The sequence below is a fragment of the Gossypium raimondii genome, chromosome 9, assembly GCF_025698545.1.
Source record: "Gossypium raimondii isolate GPD5lz chromosome 9, ASM2569854v1, whole genome shotgun sequence".
NCBI classification, from domain to species: Eukaryota; Viridiplantae; Streptophyta; class Magnoliopsida; order Malvales; family Malvaceae; genus Gossypium; species Gossypium raimondii.
The window spans coordinates 46,631,994-46,641,556 of NC_068573.1; the positions used below are offsets into that span (position 1 = coordinate 46,631,994).

Here is a 9,563-nt window from a genome sequence, read left to right on the forward strand (position 1 = left end):
TCATTATTTGACTTTTAAATTATTTTTTAATTTTGGTAAACTTTTGTCTTTCTTTGATATCATTTTTTCTCTCAATTTTTTCCAATAAAAACATAATGTGTGACAGATTCTTATTGGACATAATTAATTTTGGAGCAAAATGGAATGAAGATAATTGTTGAGATACTAAAGTAAAAAAATTAATATAATTCAAAGATAAACATAAATCAAAATAGTTGTTGTTGGTCCCTATACTTTAGCAAAAATTGACATTTAGTCATTGTACCTAAAAATTAAAAATTAAATTCTCAAAAAATTCTAATCCAATCGTTTACTCTTTTAATATTTTCCATTAAAATTTACCAAATCGGCATGTTTATTAACATTTCATATGTTAAATTGGCTAAATTTATTATAAGAAAATTTTGAAGAAAAATATGAACTGGTTTAATAGTTAAACTAAATTTCTGAATAAAAGAAAAGTAAATCACACAAATTTTTAAAGTACAGGGACTAGTTGTAGATTTAAACCTTTCTTTCTTTCTGGAAGTGGCCACTCTTTTTCACCTATAATTTTCAAATTCCCATTTCAATTCCACTAAAAGTCAGTACCCAATGGAAAAAGGCAAAATGAAAACCCGCTATTGAGCTCTAGAAAACGTGTCTTCTTTCTTTCTTCATCAACCCAACCAGCCCAGCTAATATAAATTGTCTTTTCTTTTACATATATATACATATAGACAGATAATCAAGTCTAAACTAGCCTACAATCATAAAGGCAGACCGCCTAATCTTGTACTATTCTTTTCTAACAAAATAAATGAACCCAAAGCTCCATTTCTATAGCTGGTGCTGATTTGAGGCTCTGAGCTAGAGATTTAGAGGAGAGCAAAAAAAAAAAGAAAAAAGAAAAAAGAAAAAGAAAAGGGTATGGGTATGGGTATGGAGGAAACTGAGAAACCAATAGAGGTACGAGCTGTGGAAGCTTTGGGAAAAGGGTTTGATATAAGTGGTGATTTCAGGTTGAAATATGCTAAAGGTACAAGATTGGTTGTGCTTGACGAAACCAATAAAAGAGACATTGTATTCCCAGGTGCTTTTACCGTTCAAGACGTTTCTCAAGATATTCGTCTCGATAAAGGCGATCGTATTCGATTCAAATCTGATGTTCTTGAATTCAACCAGGTCTGTTCCTTTTTTTTTCCTTCTTCTTCTTCTTCTTTTTTTAAAAATTTATTTGATGAACTATATTGGGGTTTAACTTTATTATGTGTTCAAAGTATAAATTCAGAAAAAAAAAATTCTCATAGTTTGATTTGTATCAGTTTCCTGATAAATCCATGAATTTGTTTATGTTGTGTTTTTTCATGGTTTACTTTGATGGGTCCAAAAAGATGAGCTAATTCTGTAGTTCTGAAATGGCTAAAGGTTGATTAAACTTGTGGGATTGAAAAAAGTGTGAAAATTTTGACCAAAGGGAATGCTAATGAATGCTAGTGTGGTAAGCAAAGGTGCTATCTGTGGAGATTCTTTTTCCATTGCATTTAAACTATATAATATATATTTTTAGCAATCTGAAAAAAATACTATATATTATTATACTTAGCTTATGCCTTCTGATTCATAGGCATTACTTTTTGGAGAATGAGCCTTGAAAATTGTGGGATGAAATGTCACCTTTATGTCACATCTGGATAAACTTGTTTATTCAACTCTTTTGACTATGGGCATCTCTTATGCAATTTCAGAGTTTAGAGTTGAAAAAACAAGTAAAGGTAGATTACTTGCATGATTGGTTTTGTATTTAATGATATTTGTTTAAAGTTGGAAGGGAAATTTGGGTTTTATTTGCATGAGTTGGATTTGTCTTTAAAAGTTCTTTTACTCCTTTACATGTGAAGTATGCAAGCATGTTTTGATATGTAACTATTTGAAAGTTTGAAGCTCAGTCAAGGGTTTATCCCTAGTTATTCTCTAGTATGATGTCAATGATGATGATAAACAATTTGTTGCCTTCTTTTTGTTTTTGTTTTTATGTGATGATTCATAATTTAAGTAAGCCATGAGCTACAAATTGGATGTCGGTAGAGTTGGGAAAATGATATTTCTACTTAAAAATCCTAATGTCAAAGTATCTTGAAGGGAGCAAAAGAACAGACGGGCAGGGTTTAATATGAAAATTATCAAGGACTATGCAGTCTGTTCAATTTTGTACTGATTAAGAGCCTTATATGGTTTCAATAAATTTATTTGATGCTGTATTGATGTTGTACCTTTTATCTGCTGCCAAAATCTTACTTCTCTTGCAGATGTCCGAGTTACTTAATCAAAAGTCTTCGATTCAAGGAAAAGTTCCTTCAGGCTACCTCAACTCTATTTTTGGTTTGAGAGGAGATTGGCTTCATGATGCTGAAGACACCAAAAATCTTGCTTTCGATGGTTACTTTATTTCGTTATATCATTTACACCTTACAGCATCTCCACTTGTACTACACGACAGAGTTAAGAAGTCTGTTCCACCGCACTGGGATCCAGCAGCGTTGTCTAGGTACCTTTTTCATATATTGTTTCTGCAATTTATTGGTGTAAGAATCATTATATCAATGAGAGATCATATGGATTATGTGGAGACTGTTTGCTTGAAGAAAGAAATATTAAGAAATAAGAATATTGTCGAGTGTCAACTGTATGTTATATGCACTCTTGTCTATTATTAGGGAAATATATTGCTTGTTTTGCAGAATTAAACGTGGTTTTCAAATGGTTATGTTGATCTTGTGACTGTATGCTGGAAAAAATATATATTTTAGTATAACTAATGAAATTATAAGATGATGAAGTAGCTGCAATAATCGAAAACCTAATGAATGAACCATTCGTTGATAGTTCATACAACATGCAACCACCCCTAGCTGTCCTAGGTGAACTATTATAATTAGTGTTCTTTATCTATTCATTCCCATTTTTGAGCCAGAGTAGTGTTCTTAAGATAACAAATATAAAATTTAAACTAAAACAGGAATGCTGAAGGTGTATATTACTAACATTTTGGTTAGAGCATCACTTTCCAATAAAAGAAGGGGTTGACCGGTTGGGGAGTCCCTGTATGCACACATATGCACATTGTAGTATTTCCTATCAACAAAGTTTCTGCATAGTGTTTTATCTGTGATGCATCTAAATTTGCAAATTCATGGATGCTGGGGAAAACATGCATCGTTTTGATCACTCGGCATTTATCATCATTATTGGTTTCATGCATTACATATCTAATAAATTGTATTAGGCAGATTCATTCGGACATATGGGACACACATAATAGTCGGAATGGCTATTGGAGGTCAAGATTTAATTTGTGTCAGACAGAACTATTCCTCTACAATTCCACCTTCGGAACTCAGAGGGTATTTGGAGGATCTCGGAGATGTTATGTTTTCAGATGGGAAAAGCCCTTCATTACTACAAAGAAAAATGGGAGATGGCAAACAAAAAGTATTAGCTTCTCATCGAGATTTAAAGTCTCTTGATTTGGTGAACAGCAATATCGTTTATAAATTCCATCTGTTTATGTAGGTGCCCGAGGTCTTTAACCGCATTTTGCAGTCCAACACCTTACAGTTGGCCAGCATTGCAGAAACATCAAGCAAAGATGTGAGTCTAGAGCTCGTGTGGTGTGATTTTTTTTAATTAATCGTTTGAATCCATGAATTTATTTTGTTTCCTCTATTTTCAACTTGAATAGGGACTCACCATCATTTGTTCGAAAAGAGGAGGAAATGTGTTCTTGCATGGTCACTCCAACTGGCTCCAGACTGTACCTGCGAAACCTGAGGGAATTTTGTTCAAGTTCGTTCCCATTACTTCTCTTCTGACTGGGATTCCAGGAAGCGGGTATCTCAGTCATGCAATCAACTTGTATCTTCGTTGTAAGTATTAGACTGCCGAACTTGTTTGACTACTTTCTTCTGCATGGTTTATATTTTGTGATTTTGAAGTTTGGTTTGGTCGGAGAGAAAGTGCTTCAAGATCTGAAGAGTCTATTTGATTGTTGAGGCATATCCTCTTCAAATCATTCGCTATATAAAGCCACATGAAAGAAATGCCACATAACCTGTTGTCTGAAACAGAATCTGCCATGTCAATGCCAAGTCGAGAAAAACATTATAGTTTTTTGTGATAGTAAAGTTCTTTAAACTTGCTGAATCTGTGTGTAGACAAGCCTGCTCCGGAGGATTTGCGGTTTTTCTTGGAGTTTCAAGTTCCACTACAGTGGGCCCCTATGTTTTGTGAGCTGCCTCTTAGGCATCATAGGAAAAAAGCTTCTTGCCCTTCCCTGCAATTTGCTTTCTTGGGTCCTAAGATACAAGTCAGCTCCACGCAGGTACTCAACTGCACATGAAGTTTTGTTTTATCATAGTCAATTTATCAGTTCTACTTTTTCATGTCTTCGTATTATCTTGTCACCTGCATTACGTTTTATGCTATGTTTCTCCTACTGTTCATTTTTCTTTAAAATGAGCATACTTTACTCGGGGACTTATGGTGAAATTTGTTGGTTTTGAACATGTTTTTCTGTAGTTTTACCTATACAGTCCATGTTTTTTTTATGTATATGTAGAAATGTATGTATAGGCTAGGCATGAAAATGAGTTAAATGTGTAAAATACAAGGATAAATTGCTTGAGCCCTAAGAGTTGCTATCAAGATTTATCTTATATTTACTTCTTTTAGATGGATTTTGTAATTAGCAACCGTAATTCAGTCATATTCAGTTATTACGTGTTCCGTAAATTTCAGGTTTCAAGTGATCTAAAACCAGCTGTTGGCCTCCGACTGTACTTAGAAGGAAAGAAATGCAACAGGCTGGCAATACACGTGCAGCATCTCTCGAGTCTTCCGAATATAATGACGGTCACATCAGGCCAATCATGCCGATGGCGAGGTTCAGACGACTATAAATCAAGCGACCAATTTTTAGAGCCCGTTCGGTGGAAGAGATACTCAAATGTGTGCACATCTGTTGTTGAACATGACCCTAACTGGTTACAAGAAGTCTCAAATGGTGTTTTTATAGTAACCGGTGCACAGCTCATTAGTAAAGGGAAGTGGCCAAAGACAGTTTTGCACCTCCGTCTGCTTTACACGCATATACCGAACTGCACAATCCGGAAGACCGAGTGGGCTGCTCCACCAGAAACTTCTCGTAAGGCCAGTTTCCTCACAAATCTCAGCACGACTTTCTCGTTCACTCAACGGGCAGTCACCGGACAACAAAAACCAGCTCCAACCACACTTAATTCGGGCGTGTTTCCCGAAGGTCCACCAGCACCAATTCGTGCCAAAAAGTTGCTTAAATATGTAGATGTATCGGAGGTCGTCCGTGGTCCACACGATGCTCCGGGACATTGGCTGGTAACAGCAGCCAAGCTAGTGAATGAAGGTGGTAAGATTAGTTTGCATGTGAAGTTTGCATTGTTGGATTATCCATGAATTTCTGGATTTAAGCTTCTTTTGTACATATAAAGTGAGATTTATATATGTTTACTATAAAAGGAAAAAAAAGTTGTTTTGAATTTTTTTCTTTTCTTTTAATCTACATTATTATAATAGTATGTCAAAATATACCGACACAAATTAGATATTAATTTAATAAAAGGTTAGGCTAAATACGTAATTTTATTGTTTTCTTTTTTGGGTCGTCACATTATTTTAATTGTTTAATCACTATATTTTCCATACTTAAATTAAGCAGCAATTAAAGTGAAGAAAAATTGGTTTTTTCTTCAATTTTTCGTGGGCTAAATTCTCATTAATACCGAGTTAAGCGCCCGTCATTTTAGGGGTGTGCATAATTCGGGGGTCGGTTAATTTTTTTATGATTTTTCGGTTAACGGTTAATTCGGTTCGAAACCGGTCGGTTAACCGAAAAAATTAATAAATAAAATTATCCAACCCAGCCCAAACTCAATTACCCAACTCAATAAAACTAAAACTAAAGTTCACCCAATTACCCAATCCAATAAAACTAAAACTAAAAGACAACCCAATTGACTAAAGTCTAAAACCCAATTTACTTTAATAATTTATAAATTTTTAAATTTTAAAATAAAAATAAAAAAATTCGGTAATTCGGTATTTTTCGTAATTCGTTAATTCGTTAATTGGGTAATTTTAACCAAAATAAAAATACATAATTTTCGGTTAATTCGGTTAACCGAAAAAATTTCGGTTCGGTTAATTTTTTTTTTAAAAATCGGTTCGGTTAACGGTTAAAATTTTTAGAAGGTCGGTTAATTCGGTTATAGTAATTTCGGGTCGGTTAACCGGTCGGTTAACTGAATGAACACCTCTACGTGATTTTCATGAACAACGTAAATATTCTCTTTGATTTAAATAATATTTAATTATAAAATATATGTAAATTTTAAGAAATTTAGTAAAATACTAAAAAAAAATTAAAAAAGAGATATATGATATTTTTAAGATTAGTTGTGGAATAAAAAATACAATCAAAATTATTTTTTAATATCTTTGAATAATAAAAATATGTTTTTGGTTCAGATTAGATATAAAAAAATTTATTTTAACTTTATTTTATTCAGATTTCGGTCAATAATTCGAAGCTTTGGAACCATGTAAGCCATAATAATAATAATAGGTGTGATCAAGAATTGGGTTATTTCTTAAGTTCGTTCGGAAAATGAACTTCAAAAAATTTAGATCTATTTAAAATGTAGACTAAACTCTAAGTCCAACCTTCAAAGTCCGAGCATGGCTCGACTTGACTTATTTTCAAATTTACAATATCTTGTTTTTCTTTTCTTTTATGTATTATGTAATTTATGTCATAAAAAATTGAATATACTATACTATAATATAAATTATAAAAATATGTCAAATTGTTTATATATAACCGTAGTAAAACAAATATCTTTATATAAAATTGCTACATCTTAAATAAAAATAATATATGTTTCAAATAAAAAAATAATATGACCCAAAGAGTTCGAATTAATCATTTATTAGTATAAGTGGACTTGAGCAACTATGTATATTATTAATATCATGATTTTCATCTAATTCAACCCATGAATATCAATTAGTGCAAAGTTATTATTATTTTTAAAAATGTTATAATAATATATTAATTAAATAAATTTAAATAAAAAATATAATTGAGAAGAAATTATCTGAAAATTTTAAAACAGGATTAATAAAATGTTATAAAAATCTTAAGATATTTTAAAACAAATGTTTGGACCATGATATATAATTTGACATATTATTATTTTTATTTTTATTTTTTGGTCCTTTGGAATCTTGCAATGAAAGGCATATATATAAATAGAGAAAGTGTTAAACTTAAATCATGGCACATGGCCTTTCATTATTTCTCTGTCATTTTCAGCCCCACAAACATGTAATTAATTTTCATAAAAATAATATTTTTAGTGAATTATAGGATGAGGACAAACAACAACGCAATTAACATGATCACGCTTAAGTTGATGAATACTCTGATCATCAGACCAACACACGAAATTTTCTTTTATGTATGATTTTTACAACCTTAATTAAAGAATATATATATATATATATATATATATATATATATATATATATATATATATGAAAACCTCTATTTATAGACACAGACAAAACCAAAAAAAAAAATCCAGACAGTAACACAAAAATTGCAGATACAATAAATTTTGTAAGAAGAGAAAACACATAAAAGAAAAAAGAAAAAAAACCCAAAATATAAAAAAAAGGGTAAAAATTCAAGAGTTGTTTGATGGCCAGTTCTTCTTGATTTCAAAGTGGTAATTCATATCCAAATAAGCTTTGCCATCATCATCTACAAACTGCATAAAACAATTTTTATTTTAATGTAGTTCTCTATCTTTGAGATAAATATACAGCAACTTCCTTTATAATAAAATATAATATATAATAAATTAATGGATAATGATGAATTTAGTCTTTGACGTTTCTATTTTTATCAATTTGATCCTTATTTTTTCTTAGTTAAATTTAACTATCGATATTTCAAAAGAGTCAAATTATATTTTTAATAGAAATGTGGCCTAAAATATTAATTTTTAACGATGTTGGCGTGACAATCTATATACACTTTATATTGTACACTATTTATTTTATATGTGACATTAACAAATGGTTTTAAAATTATAAAATATTCAAAAAATTAACATGAAGTATACGAAGATTACCATGCAAGATGTTATGTTTAAAATTTTAACATTTTAATATGTTGTTCTAAATTCGACTCTTTTTAAAATATGAAGTACGACATTTAGCTAAAAAAAGAATAAAAAATAATTTGACATGATTATGGCTATAATAAATAGTAGTTTAGTTACCTTGGTAGTTGCAGAGTAGGAGCCTCTAGCAAACAAACCAGAAGGGGTGGTTTCTTCTTCCAATTCATAAGTGTAAGGATCTTTTCGAGGGCTAAATGTTCCCAACATCACTTTTGTTTTCTCTACTGCCATGTTGTTTCATTAATGGATCATGTTAGAATTGTTGTGTTGGAGATTTAAGTTGGATTCTGACGAGATATCTTTAAATATAGATATGGCTTGTATCTATACATATCCCAACATGAAAGTATATGATACTCACCTCTAACACCGGATTTCCAGACAGTGTTAGTGTAGTTAAGACCAGAGACAACGTTGTGGGATACAGTGAAGGAGAATTTGAGACGATAACGACTTCCTTCCTTTAGTATAAACAAGCTGCTTTTAGGGTTTGAAACAAATGGAATGGGCAAAACAATATCTGGTCGGCCCCGACATACGATTGACAGCCTTTCTATCTTCACTTCTGCCGCCTCCATCTCTGATTTATCACAAAAATATAATTCAACACGTGTTTGCTCCTTGAATAACAGATAGGAAAAACAGTACCTCCAAGAGCAGACATATCAACGCTCCCAAGAAGCTGTTCTTTCCATCTCCTCAGACTTTCATCATCCTTGAGAATCAATAAATACAAAACACAGTGCTTTACTTACTTGGCTTCATGCAAATACATGCATACACACACACACAGAGATGTACCTTGTCCTTTTCAAGCTGCTCTTTGAGTGAAAGAGGAGGGCCAAGATCCAACTCCTTCTCGGGTTTCAGCTTGGGATCATCATCTTCTTCATCAACCTCATTCTCATCATCAACATTATTGTTCTTTGCTTCATTATCATCAACAAACTTGTTGTTGTTCTTCTTCTTCTCTTCTCTCGCCTCTTCGTTATTGTTTCTTTCATTTTTCTTCAAACCATCTTGTTTGGATGCTGAGAAAATTCCTACAGCAGCTGACATTTTTCTTTCTTTCTTTTTTCCCTACGGAGCTTTGCCCAAGGAAACCATTTATATATATGGTAGGGATTAAAGAAGGAAGCTTCACATTCAAAGTTGGTTTTGTGGGGTTGAAATTGCACCAAATTTTAGATGATTTAAAGGAAGAATTTATGGATTCTTATTAATGATTATTTTGTATTTATATCCATCAACATTCCTTGTTTGAGATTAGCAAAAAAGAAAGGAAGACATTAATTCATGACA

The 9,563-nt window shown here is 31.9% G+C and overlaps 2 protein-coding genes across 4 annotated transcripts; one reads left to right on the forward strand and one right to left on the reverse strand.

Annotated features, from left to right (window-relative positions):
- The first annotated feature begins 600 nt into the window (after nt 1–600).
- LOC105800405 (MACPF domain-containing protein At1g14780) lies at nt 601–5,552 on the forward strand. 2 transcript variants are annotated; one of them, XM_012631521.2, is made up of 7 exons: nt 601–1,164; nt 2,289–2,527; nt 3,270–3,471; nt 3,553–3,630; nt 3,722–3,905; nt 4,194–4,360; nt 4,777–5,552. In XM_012631521.2, the coding sequence occupies exons 1-7, from the start codon at nt 910–912 to the stop codon at nt 5,467–5,469; spliced, it is 1,818 nt and encodes a 605-aa protein (XP_012486975.1). In that variant the 5' UTR covers nt 601–909; the 3' UTR covers nt 5,470–5,552. The 2 variants fall into 2 exon arrangements, with proteins under 2 accessions (XP_012486975.1, XP_012486976.2); XM_012631522.2 differs by lacking the exon at nt 601–1,164 and having other exon boundaries at nt 2,384–2,527; nt 3,266–3,471.
- A 2,124-nt stretch (nt 5,553–7,676) lies between these two features.
- Nucleotides 7,677–9,499, reverse strand: LOC105800406 (rho GDP-dissociation inhibitor 1). 2 transcript variants are annotated; one of them, XM_012631524.2, is made up of 5 exons: nt 9,063–9,499; nt 8,910–8,976; nt 8,623–8,841; nt 8,361–8,482; nt 7,677–7,844 (listed from the first exon to the last, which is right to left on the reverse strand). In XM_012631524.2, the coding sequence occupies exons 1-5, from the start codon at nt 9,318–9,320 to the stop codon at nt 7,761–7,763; spliced, it is 750 nt and encodes a 249-aa protein (XP_012486978.1). In that variant the 5' UTR covers nt 9,321–9,499; the 3' UTR covers nt 7,677–7,760. The 2 variants fall into 2 exon arrangements, with proteins under 2 accessions (XP_012486978.1, XP_012486977.1); XM_012631523.2 differs by having other exon boundaries at nt 7,692–7,844; nt 8,361–8,485; nt 9,063–9,478.
- Nucleotides 9,500–9,563: the final 64 nt, after the last annotated feature.

Coding starts and splice junctions, on each gene's coding strand:
- LOC105800406 (XM_012631523.2), bottom strand. CDS start 9,320: ATGTCAGCTGCTGTAGGAATTTTCTCAGCATCCAAACAAGATGGTTTG. Junction 8,486..8,622: donor CTGGAAATCCGGTGTTAGAG/GTGAGTATCATA, acceptor ACAACATGGCAG/TAGAGAAAACAAAAGTGATG. Junction 7,845..8,360: donor CCTACTCTGCAACTACCAAG/GTAACTAAACTA, acceptor TGTTTTATGCAG/TTTGTAGATGATGATGGCAA.
- LOC105800405 (XM_012631521.2), top strand. CDS start 910: ATGGGTATGGGTATGGAGGAAACTGAGAAACCAATAGAGGTACGAGCT. Junction 3,631..3,721: donor CAGAAACATCAAGCAAAGAT/GTGAGTCTAGAG, acceptor CAACTTGAATAG/GGACTCACCATCATTTGTTC. Junction 3,906..4,193: donor AATCAACTTGTATCTTCGTT/GTAAGTATTAGA, acceptor ATCTGTGTGTAG/ACAAGCCTGCTCCGGAGGAT.